Below are 17424 nucleotides of genomic sequence, written 5' to 3'. Positions count from 1 at the left end.
TATGTCTGGCAGCAGACTTTGCAGTGGAAACCTTACAGGCCAGGAGAGAGTTTCATGACATATTTTAAGTGCTAAAGGAAAAAAATTTTTACCCTAAAATAGTATGTACAATGAAAATATTCTTCAAACATGAAGGAGAAATAAAGGCTTTCCCAGACAACAAAAACTGAAGGATTTCACCCTCAGCTTTCATCAGACCTGTTCTGTAAGAAATGCTAAAGGGAGGCTGGGCGTGGTGGCTCATGCCTGTAATCCCAGCACTTTGGGAGGCTGAGGCGGGTGGATCACCTGAGGTCAGGAGTTTGAGACTAGCCTGGCCAACATGGTGAAACCCTGTCTCTACTAAAAATACAAAAAATTAGCTGGGCATGCATGGTGGTGAATGCCTGTTATCCCAGCTACTTAGGGGGCTGAGTCAGGAGAATTGCTTGAACCCAGAAGCTGGAAGTTGCAGTGAGCCGAGATCATGCCATTGCACTCCAGCCTAGGTGACAGAGTGAGACACCATCTGAAAAAAAAAAAAAATGCTGAAGGGAATACTCCATTTAGAAAGACAAGGATGTTAATGAGCAATAAGAAATCATCTAAAGGTTCAAAACTCACTAGTAATAGGAAGTACACAGAAAAACAGAATACTATAACACTGTAACTGTGGTGTGTAAACTACTCTTATCTTAAGTAGAAATACTAAATTATGAACCAATTAAAAATAACTACAACAACTTTTCAAGACATAGACAATGCATAAGATTAAAGAGAAACACATAAGTGGGAGTTGAACAATGAGAACACATGGACACAGGGAGGGAAACATCACACACCGGGGCTTGTCAGGGGTTGGGGGGTAAGGGGAGGGAGAGCATTACGACAAATACCTAATGCATGCAGGGCTTAAAACCTAGATGACAGGAATATAGCAGGAGTAGCTATACTTACATCAGATAAAATAGATTTCAAGACAAAAACTATAAGAAGAGACAGAGAAGGTCATCATATAACGATAAAGGGTCAATTCAGCAAAAGGATATAACAATTTAAAATATATATGCACCCACCACTGGAGCACCCAGATGCACAAAACCAATATTATGAGAGCTAAAGAGAAAGACAGGCCCCAATTCAATAATAGCTGGAGACTTCAACACCCCACTTTCAGCAGTGGACAGATCTTCCAGACAGAAAATCAATACCAAAAAAATCACACTTACCTGCACTATAGACCAAATGGACCTAATAGATATTTACAGAACATTTCATCTAATGGCTACAGAATACATATTCTTTTCCTCAGCACATGGATCATTCTCAAGGACAGACCATAGATTAGGTCGCAAAACAAGTCTTAAACATTCAAAAATGGAAATAATACCAAGCATCTTCTCTGACTCCAATGAAATAAAAATAGAAAACAATAGCAAGAGGAATTTTGGAAACTATACAAATACATGGAAATTAAACAATATGTTCCTGAATGGGTAAATGAAGAAATTAAAAAGAAAACTGAAAAAAAATTCTTGGAACAAATGATAATGGAAACACAACATACCAAAATATATGGGATACAGAAAAAGCAGTACTATCAGGAATGATTATAGCTATAAGTGCCTACATCAAAAAAGAAGAAAAATTTCAAATAAACAAGCTAATGATGCATCTTAAAGACCTAGAAGAACAAAAGCAAACCAAACCCACCAATAGAAGAAAAGAAATAATAAAGATTAGAGCAGAAATAAATGAAATTGAAATGAAGAAAACAATACAAAAGATCAATGAAATAAAAATGGGTTTTTTTTTAGTTAAACAAAATTGACAAATTAACCAGACTAGTGAAGAAAAAAGAAAGAGAAGACTCAAGTAAATAAAATCAGAGATGAAAAGGAAGACATTATAACTGATACCATGGAAATGCAAAGGATTAGTGGCTATTATGAGCAACTATATGCCCATAAATTGGACCTCTAGAAGAAATGGACAAATGCATAGACACATACAACCCACCAAGATTGAACCAGGAAGAAATCCAAATCCCGAACAGACCAATAACAAGCAACAAGATTGAAGCCATAATAAAAAGTCTCTCAGTAAAGAAAAACCTGAGACTTAATGGCTTCACTGCTGAATTCTACCAAAAATTTAAAGAAGAACTATTACTAATCCTACTCAAAGTATTCCAAAAAATAGTGGAGGAGGGAATACTTCCAAACTCATTCTACAAGGCTAGTATTACCCTGATACCAAAGCCAGACAAAGACACATTAAAAAAAAAAAAAAAGAAGACAACAGGCCAATATCTCTGATGAATATTGATCCAAAAATCCTTAACAAAATACCAGCAAATGAAATTTAACAATACATTAAAAAGATCTTCATGACCAAGTTGGATTTATCACTGGGAGTCAAGGATGGTTCAACATATGCAAATCAATCAATGTGATACATCATATTAACAGAATGTAGGATAAAACCATTTGATCATCTCAATTAATTCTGAAAAAGCATTTGATAAAATTCAACATCCCTTCATGTTAAAAACCCTAAAGAAACTCATTATATAAGGAATATACTTCAACATAATAAAAGCTGTATATGACAGACCCACAACTAATATCATACTGAATAGGGAAAAGCTGAAAGCCTTTCCTCTAAGTTCTGGAACACAACAAGGATACCCACTTTCACCACTGTTATTCAACATAATACTGGAAGTCCTAGCTAGAGAAATCAGATAAGAGAAACAAATAAAGGGCATATAATTTGGAAAGGAAGAAGTCAAATTATCCTTATTTGCAGACAATGTAATCTTATATTCAGAATAACCTAAAGACTCTACCAAAAAACTTAGAACTGATAAAACAAATTCAGTAAAGTTGCAGAATACAAGATCAACATACAAAAATCAGTAGCATTTCTATATGCCACAGTGAACAATCTGAAAAATAAAAAAGTAACCCTATTTAGAGGCCAGGCATGGTGGGTCACTGGGCACATTGGAAGGCTGGTAGGCGGATCACCTGAGGTCAGGTGTCTGAGACCAGCCTGGCCAACATGGTGAAACCCTGTCTCTACTAAAATTACAAAAAATTAGCTGGGCATGGTGGCAGGAGCCTGTAATCCCAGCTACTCTGGGGCAGGAGAATCGCTTGAACCCAGGAGGTGGAGGTTGCAGTGAGCCGAGATTGCACCACTGCACTCCAGCCCAGGCAACAGAGCGAGACTCTGTCTCAAAAACAAACAAACAAAAAACAAACAAAAAAATCCTATTTACAATAGCCACAAAAAATTAAGTACCTAGGAATTAACTTAACCAAAGAAGTAAGAGACATCTACAATGAAAAATATAAAACACTGATGAAAAAAATTGAAGAGGACACCAAAAAAATGGAAAGATATTCCAGGTTCATGGATTGGAATAATTAATATTGTTAAAGTGTCCATGCTACCCAAAGCAATCTACAGATGCAATGCAATCCCTATCAAAATACCAATGACATTCTTAACAGAAATAAACACAATCCTAAAATTTATATGGAGCCACAAAGACCCAGAATAGCCAAAGCTATCCTAAGCAAAAAAGATAAAACCTGGAGTAATCACATTACCTGACTTCAAATTATACTACAGAGCTATAGTAACCAAAACACCATGGTACTGGCATAAAAACCAACACATAGACCAATGGAACAGAATAGAGATCCAGAAACAAACCTACACACCTATAATGAACTCATTTTTGACAAAGGTCCCAAGAACATACACTGGGGAAAAGGCAGTCTCTTCAATTAATGGTGCTGGGAAAACTAGATATCCATATGCAGAAGAATGAAACTAGACTCCTATCCCTCGCCATACACAAAAATCAAATCAAAATGGATTAAAGACTTAAATCTAAGACTTCATAATATGGAACTACTACAAGAAAACATTGGGGATACTTTCCAAGACACTGGCCAACATTTCTTGAGTAATACCCCACTAGCACAGGCAACCAAAGTCAAAACAGACAAATGGGATCACATCAAGTTAAAAGCTTCTGCACAACAAGGGAAACAACAAAGTGAAGAGAAAACCCACAGAATGGGAGAAAATATTTACAAACCATCCATCTGACAAGGGATTAATAACCATAATATATAAGGAGCTTAAATAACTCTATAGGAAAATAATCTAATAATCGGATTAAAAAATGGGCCAAATATTTGAATAGACATTTCTCAAAAGAAGACATACAAATGGCAAACAGGCATATGAAAAGGTGCTCAACATCACTGATCATCAGAGAAATGCAAATCAAAACTACAATGAGATATTATCTCACCCCAGTTAAAATGGCTTATATCCAAAAGACAGGCAATAACCATTGCTGGTGAGGATGTGGAGAAAAGGGAACTCTCAAACACTGTTGGTGGGAATGTAAATTAATACAGCCACCATAGAGAACCGTTTGTAGGCTCCTCAAAAAAGTAAAAATGGAACTACTATATGATCCAGCAATTCCACTGCTGAGTGTATACCCAAAAGAAAGGAAATCAGTATATCGAAGAGATATCCACACTCCCAAGTTTGTTGTAGCACTGTTTACAATAGCTAAGATTTGGAAACAACCTAAGTATCCATCAACAGATGAATGGATTAAAAAAATGTGGTATAGCCATGATAAAGAATGAGATTCTGTCATTTGCAACAACATGGTTGGAACTGGAAGTCATTATGTTAAGTGAAATAAGACAGGCACAGAAATACAAACATCATGGTCCAGTGCGGTGGCTCACGCCTGTAATCCCAGCACTTTGGGAGGCTGAGGCAGGCAGATCATGAGGTCAGGAATTCGAGACCAGCCTGAGCAACATGGTGAAACTCCGTCTCTACTAAAAATACAAAAATCAGCCGGGCGTGGTGGCAGGCATCTGTAATTTCAGCTACTCAGGAGGCTGAGGCAGGAGAATTGCTTGAACCCAGGAGGTAGAGGTTGCAGTGAGCCAAGATCACGCCATTGCACGCCAGCCCAGGCAACAGTGAGAGACTCTGTCTCAAAAAAAAAAAAAAAAAAAGAAATACAAACATCACATGTTCTCACTTATTTGTGGGATCTAAAATCAAAACAGCTGAACTCATGAACATAGAGAGTAGAAAACTGGTTAGCGGAGGCTGGGAAGGGTAGTGGGTGGTGGTGGAGAGGTGAGGTTGGTTAATTGATACAACAAAATAGAATGAATAAGACCTAGTACTTGATAGGACAACAGGGTGACTATAGTCAATAATAACTTAATTGTACATTTAAAAATAACTAAAATAAGGCCAGGCGCGGTGGCTTATGCCTGTAATCCCAGCACTTTGGGAGGTCGGGAGTTCGAGACCAGCCTGACCAACATGGAGAAACCCCATCTCTACTAAAAATACAAAATTAGCCAGGCATGGTGGCACATGCCTGTAATCCCAGCTACTAGGGAGGCTGAGGCAGGAGAATCACTTGAACCTGGGAGGCGGAGGTTGTGGTGAGCTGAGATCACGCCATCGCACTCCATCCTGGGCAACAAGAGCGAAACGCCATCTCAAAAAAAAAACAACACACACTAAAATAGTGTAATTAGATTGTTTGTAATACAAAGGACAAATGCTTGAGGAGATGCAAAAAAATGGGCAAAATAAGAGAGAGTTTGTCAGAGAAAACTTTATCAACAAAGCCAATTTTGTGAAAGTAGGATCTATCTCATGCCCCTCCACCCTTAAAAATATACCACTGGTGGAAGAATAATTTACATTCCATGAAAAACTCTACCCCCAAATTTAGAGTATTTACATTCACATCTTTATTAGTATGTTTCTAAACATGAGAATAATTGAATTATGCTTATAGTAATTGGCTCTTTCCATAGCATATAGAGAGAGATAAATCATAGCCCTCCTGAAATGATTAAAAGTTGCTTATTGGTCAGAAAGTGCATGATCTGAATTTTGGTCCTTCCTTACAGTCTAACTCCTACCGTGTGTAAGTGAAAAACAACTGAAATGGTCAAAGTAAATGCTCAGTGTTAATATATCTGGCTTAGTTAACTTATCCATGTGACAGACATAACTCTTAAAGTCACTTTTGAAATCTTTTTCAGAAGCACAATAATCACATTGTCTTTCACTAGACTTTTGAAAGTCAACAGAAATCAATAGAATTTTCACTGTGCAACAACAAATGTGACTTTCTGCCCTCTGGATAAATATTAGCATGTCCTGCTTTGTCAGAGTTTATTGGAACATTTTCCTTACAGACAACAGTCCGTTAGGCAGCTTACTCTTTTCTGTGTTCGTGATGACTGCAGGTCTCGACCGGTGATGTTGACCTTATAATCCATTTATGAACATAATCATTAAATCATAATTTGTCACTATTAAAGTGCACATATTCTAATTTAGGAAATTGGGCACTAACTATGTCATTTATCTTAATTCTTGAGTGATATCCATTTAACCTTCTTAATATGACTATGCTTGACTAAGCTAAGTTTATGTAAACTTGCCTAATAATTTTTATAGCCTGAAATAACAAAGTTTTTGCTAAGTAAATCAGTATCTTCACTTAGGTGAGAAGAAGCATTTACATCTAAAATAGCAAAAAAACCATATAACTTTACTGTTGACATACTCCTTTGATTACATATATAATGTGTCTCAAGTCATGGATTAATTCCTAAAATATTCATTGGCAATTTTATGGGTGTGTATGAACAGAGTGACAGGAATTCCATCAGCACTTTGTAGTGATAGTAGATTTTATGATTAATCTTTTTTTAGTCCTACAAGCCAAAGGAATTCCAGGATTTGTGTTGTTGTTTTTGTTGTTGTTTTGCAGAAATAATGTGAGGCATAGCAAATAAAAAGCTACCCTCAGTTACTTGAGGACTGCTGCTATATTAGGGATGATCACATACGTGGATGTTCCAGACCCTTAGGACCTCTGAAAACCTGAAATGCTATGAGAAGGTATGCCCGGAATTCTCATTCATATTTCAGCAATGTTTGTGATAAAAATACATTTTGCCCCGTCTCTATACAAAAAATTAGCCGGGCAGGGTGGCGGGTGCCTGTAGTTCCAGCTACTTGAGAGGCTGGGGCAGGAGAATGGTGTGAACCTGGGAGGCGGAGCTTGCAGTGAGCCGAGACAGCGCCACTGCGCTCCAGCCTGGGCGACAGAGCGAGACTCCGTCTCAAACAAACAAACAAACATTTTGAACTTTCATGGAAATCTCACATGTTGTCTTTCTTGACATGAAGTTTAAATAGAATTAAATGATCATCAGTTTATACGGAGTAGTGTATATTAGACGTTTTAAAATTTTACAAATACATCCGGTGTGGTGGCTCACGCCTGTAATCCCAGCACTCTGGAGGGCAGAGTTGGGCGGGTTGTTTGAGATCAGGAGTTCCAGACTAACCTGGCCAACATGGTGAAACCCCATCTCTTCAAACCATACAAAAGTTAACTGGGAGTGGTGGCGTGCATCTGTAGTCCCAGCTATTTGGGAGGCTGAGGCACAAGAATCACTTGAATCGCTTGCACCTGGGAGGTGGAGGTTGCAGTGAGCCCAGACCGCACTATTGCACTCCAGCCTCGGCGACAGAGAGAGACTGTCTCAAATAAATAAATACATTAATAAAAATTTACAAATAAACACAGATTAAAGTAGGAAAGGCATAAAAAAGGAATCCCAATACATTCACATCTTCTATAAAATATATGGCAAAAATCTTACTCAGATAAAATCTGGTTCATGACCACAAGAGGATATAAACAATACTTTTAACATATCCATTTAAATTGTTAGTTGCTATGAAGAGAGCTAACTTTGTTTTAGTACAAATAAGGTAAGTGCTTTGGACTCTACATTTTAAAATATTACACCTGCTTTTGGCTTCATATAAATATTATCATTAGCTCTGGATGGTGGTGCTTCATATAAATATTATCATTAGCTCTGGATGGTGGTAAGCACTTGATAAAGTAAATACAGTTTATCACTAATACCTGAGATTCTCTAGACATTTTTTTTTTGAGACAGAGTTTCGCTCTTGTTGTCCAGGTTGGAGTGCAGTGGAGCAATCTTGGCTCACTGCAACCTCCGCCTCCTGGGTTCAAGCAATTCTCCTGCCTCAGCCTCCTGAGTAGCTGGGATTACAGGCATGCGCCACCACGCCCAGCTAATTTTGTATTTTTAGTAGAGATGGGGTTTCTCCATGTTGGTCAGGCCGGTCTTGAACTCCCGACCTCAGGTGATCCGCCCGCCTTGGCCTCCCAAAGTGCTGGGATTACAGGTGTGAGCCACCACACCCAGCCGATTCTCTAGACATTTGTAAGAAAATGTTTTAGTTTAAGAGTGTGTGCCAGGCATGGTGGCTCACGCCTGTAATCCCAACAGTTTGGGAGGCCGAGGCGGGTGGATCAGTTGAGATCAGGAGTTTGAGACCAGCCTGGCCAACATGGTGAAACCCTGGCTCTACAACAGAGACAGGGCAACAGAGCGAGACTCCGTCTCAAAAACAAAAACAAAAACAAAAACAAAGTGTGATTAGCAAAACTATAAATTGAAACTCACTACTATAGTTGAATTTCACCTCTTTTCCCTTCTCTCACTGATTGACTTTAAGTGCCAAGAATGATTATTAAAATTGCATAAAATGAAGACAAAGAGTAGTTCGGTTGTCAGCAAATCTCTACACATTAAAGAAATATTTTTCTTAGCGATTGCTCTAAGAAATATATATACATAAAATATATATGTATAATAGGATATCTCCTATTTAGAAGTTGTCATAGTTTCCTCATTCACACACCCTGCATTATAGATTGTGTAGAATTTAAATACTGCTATTAGTATTTCCATGGGAGGCCGGGCACAGTGGCTTCTGCCTGTAATCCCCGCACTTTGGGAGGCCAAGGTGGGAGGACTGCTTGAGGCCAGGAGTTTGAGCCCAGCCTGGGCAACAAAGCAAGATCCCGTCTCTACAAAAATAAAATAAAATAAAGTAAAAAATAAAATAAAGTTCCACTGGAGTCAAAAGTTCTGAAAATTATAGGTGAATAGGTAATTATAAATAGAAATAATTGAACAAGTAATTGACTTAAACTAAAAGAAATTTTGTATTATTGGCAACTACTGATAACTTTATGACATACTAAAATTATTTCTCTATCAGCTAAATGCAACCTATGCCATTGTTACCTACTTCATAGAGATACAGATGTTATTTTTTGTGTGTGTGCAGTGTAAATATTTTATCCTCATTTCATTCATAAAATTCACTGAGGTAGGGAAAGCTTTTACTGATCTTTCCATTCAGCCTGAACAGCCAGCAAAATATATTGCATGTGGAATAGATGCTTCTTTTGCTCAATGGTATATGTATTAGCCCATTTTCACACTGCTCATAAAGACATACCCAAGACTGGGCAATTTACAAAAGAAAGAAATTTATTGGACTTACAGTTCCACATGGCTGGGGAGGCCTCACAATCATGGTGGAAGGTAAGGAGGAGTAAGTCACAACTTACATGGATGGCAGCAGGCAAAGAGAGAGAGTATGTGCAGAGAAACTCACATTTTTAAAACCATCAGATGTTGTGAGACCCATTCACTATTACGAGAACAGCATGGGAAAGACCTGCCCCATGATTCAATCATCTCGCACTGGGTCCCTCCCACAACATGTGAGAATTATGGGAGCTACAAGATGAGATTTGGGTGGGAACACAGAGCCAAACCATATCATTCCATCCCTGGTCCCTCCCAAATCTCATATCTTCACATTTCAAAACCAATCATGCCTTTCCAGCAGTCCCCCAAAGTCTTAACTCATTTCAGCATTAACTCAAAAGTCCACAGTCTAAAGTCTCATCCAAGACAAGGCAAGTCCCTTCTGCCTATGAGCCTGTAAAATCAAGAGCAAGTTGGTGACTTCCTAGATACAATGGGGGTACAGGCACTGGGTAAATACAGCCATTCCAAATTGGAGAAATTGGCCAAAACAAAGGGGCCACATGCAAGTCTGAAATCCAGCAGGGCAGTCAAATCTTAAAACTCCAAAATGATCTCCTTTGACTCCATGTCTCACATCCAGGTATGCTGATTCAAGAGGTGGGTTCCCATGGTCTTGGGCAGCTCCACCCCTGTGGCTTTGCAGGGTACAGCTTCCCTCCCAGTTGCTTTCATGGGCTGACGTTGAGTGTCTGCGGCTTTTCCAGGTGCATGGTGCAAGCTGTCAGTGGATCTACCATTCTGGGGTCTGGAGGACGGTGGCCCTCTTCTCACAGCTCCACTAGGCAGCGCCCCAGTGGGGACTCTGTATGGGGGCTCTGATCCCACATTTCCCTATAGCACTACCCTAGCAGAGGTTCTCCATGAGGGCTCTGCCCCTACAGCAAACTTCTGCCTGGGCATCCAGGCATTTCCATACATCTTCAGAAATCTAGGCAGAGGTTCCCAAACCTCAATTCTTGACTTCTGTGCACTTGCAGGCTCAATGCTACGTGGAAGCTGCCAAGACTTGAGGCTTGCACCCTCTGAAGCCACAGCCCAAGCTCTACATTGGCCCCTTTCAGCCATGGCTGGAGTGGCTGGGACACAGGGCACCAAGTCCCTAGGCTGCACACAGCACGGGGACCCTGGGCCTCGCTCATGAAACCACTTTTTCCTCCCTGGGCCTGTGATGGGAGGGGCTGCTGCAAAGGTCTCTGACATTCCCTGGAGACATTTTGTCCATTGTCTTAGTGATTAACATTCGACTCCTGGTTGCTTATGCACATTCCTGCAGCCGGCTTGAATTTCTCCTCAAAAATGGGATTTTGTTTTCTACTGCATTTTCAGGCTGCAAATTTTCCAAACTTTTATGCTCTGCTTCCCATTTGAAACTGAATGCCTTTAACAGCAGCGAAGTCAACTCTTGAATGCTTTGCTCCTTAGAAATTTCTTCCACCATATACCCTAAATCATCTCTCTCAAGTTCCACAGATCTCTAGGGCAGGGGCAAAGTGCTGCAGGTCTCTTTGCTAAAACATAACAAGAGTCATCTTTGCTCCAGTTCCCAACAAGTTCCTCATCTCCATCTGAGACCACCTCAGCCTGGACCTTATTGTTCATATCACTATCAGCACTTTTGTCAAAGCCATTCAAAAAGTCTCTAGGAAGTTCCAAATTTTCCTACATTTTCCTATCTTCTTCTGAGCCCTCCAAACTGTTCCAACCTCTGCCTGTTACCCAGTTCCCAAGTTGCTTCCACATTTCGAGTATCTTTTTAGCAACGCCCCACTCTGCTGGTATTAATTTACTGTATTAGTCCATTTTCATGCTGCTGATAAAGACATACCCAAGACTGGGGAATTTACAAAATAAAGACATTTATTGGACTTACAGTTCCACATGGCTGGGGAGGCCTCATAATCATAGTGTAAGGCAAGGAGGAGCAAGTCACATCTTACGTGGATGGCAGCAGGCAAAGAGAGAGCTTGTGCAGAGAAACTCCCGTTTTTAAAACCATCAGATCTCATGAGACCCATTCACTATCATGAGAACAGCATAGGAAAGACGTGCCATCATGATTCAATTATCTCCTATCCCACTGGGTCCCTCCCACAACAATGGGAATTATGGGAGCTAGAAGATGAGTTTTGGGTGGGGACACAGAGCCAAACCATATCAGTATATAAGACTGGGCCAGGTGCAGTGGCTCACACCTGTAATCCCACCACTTTGGGAGGCCGAGGTGGGTGGATCATTTGAGGTCAGGAGTTAGAGACCAGCTTGACCAACATGATGAAACCCTGTCTTTACTAAAAATACAAAAATTAGCCAGGCGTGGTGGTGGATGCCTGTAATCCCAGCTACTTGGAAGGCTGAAGCAGGAGAATTGCTTGAACCTGGCAGGCAGAGGTTGCAGTGAGCTGAGATTGTGCCAATGCATCCCAGCCTGGGTGACAGAGCAAGCCTCCATCTCAAAAAAAAAAAAAAAAAAAGATATAAGACTGATCTGTAGTGTTGTATGATGTATGATCTGTATTTCATTGATTTTTATTGTTATATGAATATATTTCAATTTATCCATTTTCTTTATAGTTAACATTCAGATTGTTTACAATGGTTTTTGTTTTGTTTTGTTTTTGGGACAGCATCTTGCTCTGTCGCCCAGGCTGGTCTTGAACTCCTGGCCTCGAACTCCTGGTCTCAAGCAGTACTCCTTCCTTGTCCTCCCAAAGTGTTGGGATTACAGGCATGCGCCACTGTGCCTGGCCTTCTGCGGTTTTTTGATTATTCTCTGCTTTGTGGTATAAAGATATTGCTGAAAATGTCGAAAAGGCCTGCAGATACCCCTTTGGGTAACAGTGATAAGAAAAAGAGGAAGCATTTATGTTTATCTGTGGCACAGAAAGTCAACCTTAGAGAAGTTGGACAGCAGTATAAGTGTGAAAATCTTACAAAAGAGTATGGGATTGGAATGACCACCATATATGATTTGAAGAAACAGAAGGAAAAACTGTTGAAGGTTTATGCTGAAAGTGATGAACAGAAGTTAATGAAAAGTAAAAAAACAAAACCAAAAAAACCCTCCCAGCACTTTGGGAGGCCGAGATGGGTAGATCACGAGGTCAGGAGTTCAAGACCAGCCTCACCAAGATGGTGAAACCCCGTCTCTACTAAGAATACAAAAAATAGCCAAGTGTGGTGGTGCACGCCTGTAAACTCAGCTACTCAGGAGGCTGAGGCAGAAGAATCGCTTGAACCTGGGAGGCGGAGGTTGCAGTGAGCCGAGATGGTGCCACTGCACTCCAGCCTGGGCGACAGAGCAAGACTCCGTCTCAAAAACAAAAAACAAAACAACCCCCCCAAAACTACGTGAAGCTAAAAAAGAAAATCTCAATCATGTATTGAAAGCATAAATTCATAAGCATCATAGTGAACACATGCCACGTGATGGTATGCTGATCATGAAACAAAGATCTATTGCAATGAACTAAAAATTGAAGGGAATTGTGCATATTCAACTGGCTGGTTGCATAAATTTAAGAAAAGGCAGGGTGTTACATTTTTTAAAAATCTGCAGCAATAAAGCATCTGCTGATCACAAAGCAGTGGAGAAAGGTGTTGATGAATTTGCCAATATTTTCACTCATGAAAATCTGACACCAGACCAAGTCTACAAGATTGCTGAAACATCAGTTTTGGTGTTATTTGCCCCAGATAGATACTAACTATGGCTGATGAGCTAGCCCATAAAGGAATTACGGATGGGAAGGATGGAATAACAGTGCCGACATGTGCTAATGCAGCAGGCATCCATAAATGTAAACTTGCTGTGATAGGCAAAAGCTTATATCCGTACTGTTTTCAAGGAGCGAATTTCTTTCCATGCCATTATTCTGCTAACAAAAAGGCATGGATCAGCAGGGAAATCTTTTCTGATTGGTTTCACTTTTTGTTTTTTTTTTTCTGAGACAAGGCCTCTCAAAGTGCTGGGATTATAGGCATGTGCCACCATGCTCAGTCCTATTTTGGGTCTTCAAAAATATTTCCATTCTGGATATCTATTCCTTTACAAGAAACCACTCCAATACTTATTACCTTAACAGAGCAATCATTTAATTATGTTCACGCTACTGTGGGTCAGGAAATTTGGACAGGCCTTGACTGGGTGATTTTTCTGCTCTCCCAGGTGTTGAATGGGGTCAACAAAGCTAGTGAAATTCCATCAGTTGCTGGATGGGATCTGAGATGGCTTCATTTACATGCATGGTGCCTGGTGGAGATGGCTATAAGGCTGGTCTCAGATGACCACCTCCCTGGCTTTACATGGTGCTCCAAGAGAGCAAGACAGGAGCTGCCAGTCTTCTTAAAGCTTAGGTCTGGAATTGGCATAGTATCACTTCCACTGTATTCTTTGGTCAAATCAGTCATAGGCCAGTCCAGGTCCAAGGGAGGAGTTTCAAAGCATATGCAGTCATTTTAGATCTGGTATATTTCTGAGATAGAGTATTTTCATGTAAATAAATATTCTTAAAGAAAACAATCTCACAAAGAAGTTACAGGCTCCTGACTTAAGTCTCATTTAAACTCAAGGAAGGCTTCAAATGCCAAAAAAAAAAAAAAAAAAGCAAAAGTTAAGAGGAATGTAATATAAAAGACACGTACAACTTTTTATGTGTCTTATTTACTCATTTATTGATTTATAACACAATGAACATTATAAATTGGTGTAGGTCCTCTAAAATTATGGTCAAAAATTTGTGTGATATGTCTGCTAAGACAAAACCGAGGCACAGTAACTTGCCCTTGGTCACATAAATAGCACGTGGCGGGGCTGGAGACCTAGCATCCTGGCCTCAGAGGGACCAGTGCAGTGAGGCCCTGTTAATAAGTAACAGTCTGTCTGTAAATTCGGGATAAGAGTAGTCAGTGTCATCATGGGGATAAAATGAGCTAGGCTAGTCCAGAGCTGCACGTACAACAATAGGCGTTTAATAAATACAAGCTGTCAATGCTCAGCCTCTGTTGTATTCCAGGCTCTTCTATCTTTCGCCCTAGAAATGTGGGTGTCATAAAGCGCAAGACCCAACAGGGGGTGGATGGGTGAGAATTTCAAAAGTGTAGCTAGAGCCAAAGCTGGAGATACTGCTTTCTCCATTGAACTCTTTATGGTCTAATTTTTCTCTTGAAACCGTACGCAAATGTTTCATTGTATTCCACGATTCAATTGCTAATCTATTCATATAAAACTGGTTTACTCCAAAGCTTTCGGTATCTTTTCTTTTTTTTGAGGCGGAGTTTCGCTCTGTCGCCCAGGCTAAAGGGCAGTAGCTCGATCTCGGCTCACTGCACCTCTGCCTCCTGGGTTCAAGCAATTCTCCTGTCTCAGTCTCCCGAGTAGCTGGGACTACAGGCACACGTCACCACCCCCTGGCTAATTTTGTATTTTTAGTAGAGACGGGGTTTCACCACATTGGTCAGGTGGTCTCGAACTCCTGACCTCAGGTGACCCACCCGCCTCGGCCTCCCAAAGTGCTGGGATTACAGGGGTGAGCCACCGCGTCCGGCCTCTTGATGAAACCTTATTACAGAATAGATATTTATACATAATATGTAAAACCCACAGCTAAAACATTTATCTTACTAAAGTTGGTAGTAAAAACTTTTCAAAGTTACTGTACGGAAGTGCGTTGTCCAGACGTGTAACCGGGAGGTACTTGGGTACCCCGCCTGCCAAGGAAACCAATATCGGATCCCCCTACTTTAGCGCCCCCGCCAAAAACCGAGCTCACACCAAAGCACCGTGGTTCCTCTCGATGTCAGCGGCCCGCCTGCCCTCGGGGCAGCACCTGGGCAGGCGTCGCACCTCCCGCCTCTGGGCGGGACGGAAGCAAAGCTCGGGCCTCCTGACGTCATCACCGCGCGCCACCGTCTTCGCCTTCTTGCACTTCGCGGGAGAAGTTGTTGGCGCGAATGGATCCTGAGCTCCGATAACGGATTCCTCAACCGGCCCACCCGCCAGCCAGCCAGCGCCTTCATCCTGGGGCTGCGATGGTGAGCCGCTGGGGGAGGCCGTGCGGCTCGGGGTCTGGGGGGGCTTTGCAGGCCTGGTGTGGACCGGGCACTGCTGGTATGCAGGGTGGGGGAGGATGGCGGTGGGTGGTTCCGGAGGCTAGCAAAGGCAGAAAAGGGGCCGCACACCGGGCACTGGACGCAAAACTTTCATTGCATCGCGGGCTCCGGCTCTGGGCGGCAGCCAGCGCGCAGGGATTTTGTTGCTACGTGTACTTGCACTTCCCCCCCCGCCCCCCACTCTTGGGGGAAGGGAGAAAGGAAGAGAGGAGGGATGGTGGTTTTGGGACGCATTGGTAAAGTTATTTTCTTGTTCGGCGTTGCCCGAACCTCAGTTTGAGTACTGCCTAAAGCGTGGATTTCAAGCTTTGGGTCACGAGGGAGAAGAATGTAACAAACTTTTCTTTCTTAGGGAATATGTTGTGTAGGGCCTTAAACTTTTATCATTAACAGCTCAGCTCGTCTCATCTCCGCTCGTCATTAACGATCACCTGAGCGGTGTTGAGACCGAGGGCATGGAGAGGATATTTTATTTTGTTTAGATGAGTTCATAGGAGTCAAAAGGATAACTTGGCTTACTAGGAAAAAGAAGTACAGCGAATAGAAACAGATGCAAGACATTTGACAGCTGTCATCCTCTTACCACCTGATGTTTAAAATCTGAAAAAAACCCAAGCCTCACTGCATAATTCTGGATAAAATGTTCAAACAAATTGAAAGTGAAATGATTATGCAGCCAGCAAAGCAGACATTCCTGATGGTATGGCAATGGATATGGCTCTGTGTTTGAAATATTTTTAAAGGACCATTTAAAATGTTCATTAAGCTAGAAGATACTTAACAATCCGATATAATATTTTTCAATCATTGGTCAACGTGTCACAGTGACAACATTCTAGGGGGGGGTGAAAATTTTATGCCACACTGGGAAACGTTGCAGGCCTTTGTGTTTCTTCTCAAAAAAGGGCAACAGTAATGATAGTAGCTACCTTGTACCAAGCATCTTCTTTAGGTCAATATGTGAACTGTTGGTTTTCCATGGTTTTTTTTTTTTTCTTTTTCATTTCAACCCATATCGATGCAGTTTTACAGATGGTGCAAGCACCTTTTTGGAATTTAAACAGTGTATCATATAACTAGTAGGTGGTTGAACTAGAATTAGAATCTTGGTGTTTCTGACCACCACGTTATACTACTTCCCTATAATGATCATCATTACATTTTGGAGGCCAAAGCACTGTGGTATTTTGGAAGCTTGAGATTTGGAGTCTTGAAGATGAAGAACGTGGTAATATTTTAGTTTAATGGTTTATATATTAATTCATAGTTATATTACTATGTTAGTATAGTCTAGTTTAATAGTTACATGGTCTTGGGCAAGTAAATAGCTTAAGTTTAATCTCTTTAAGCCTCTGTTTCCTTATCAGTAAAAGAGGGGAAAATAATAGCTGCCATAGTGATTGTTTTGGGGATTAAGCAAGATGTATAGGTAAAGCTTCCGTTCTGGTTCTGGTGCCTGGCATGTTAGGCAACTACACAGCTACCAATGATCTATTTTCTCAGAAAGGACTCTATGGAAAGTTACATAGATTTTAAGAGGCATGGTAGATTCCTCTGTCATTTATGGTGCTTGTGTGGTCAACTTTTGATCATTCAGGTGCTTTTACTTTTGGTTCTTTTCTTTCTTTAGTACTCCTGTTCATGGTGCAGATAAAAAATAGACCTCTTCTCAGAAAAGAAATAGGTCAAATTGGTCAGTTTTGTTGTTAATGGGTAAACATTCTATGAGGTGGATAAGAATTTTGTATTATACTGATATTTAATTTAGCCCTCCAGTCTCTAGTGCAACAAT

The 17424-nt window shown here is 40.8% G+C and overlaps 1 protein-coding gene across 4 annotated transcripts in view; it reads left to right on the top strand.

The window, feature by feature from the left end:
• Window positions 1-15267: 15267 nt before the first annotated feature.
• Window positions 15268-17424, top strand: part of RFC1 (replication factor C subunit 1) — a 77546-nt gene continuing 75389 nt past the window's right edge. For 2 of the 4 annotated variants that reach the window (XM_009447518.4, XM_001140765.6), the window contains exon 1: window positions 15268-15554. In XM_009447518.4, the coding sequence (XP_009445793.1) occupies window positions 15552-15554 (3 nt within the window). In that variant the 5' untranslated portion in view covers window positions 15268-15551. The remainder of the gene's footprint in view (window positions 15555-17424) is intronic. The other 2 variants (XM_054682837.2, XM_054682836.2) reach the window with 1 other exon arrangement.

This window comes from Pan troglodytes, chromosome 3 (assembly GCF_028858775.2).
Source record: "Pan troglodytes isolate AG18354 chromosome 3, NHGRI_mPanTro3-v2.0_pri, whole genome shotgun sequence".
Classification (NCBI taxonomy): Eukaryota; Metazoa; Chordata; class Mammalia; order Primates; family Hominidae; genus Pan; species Pan troglodytes.
This window is presented reverse-complemented; position numbering and strand designations above follow the sequence as displayed.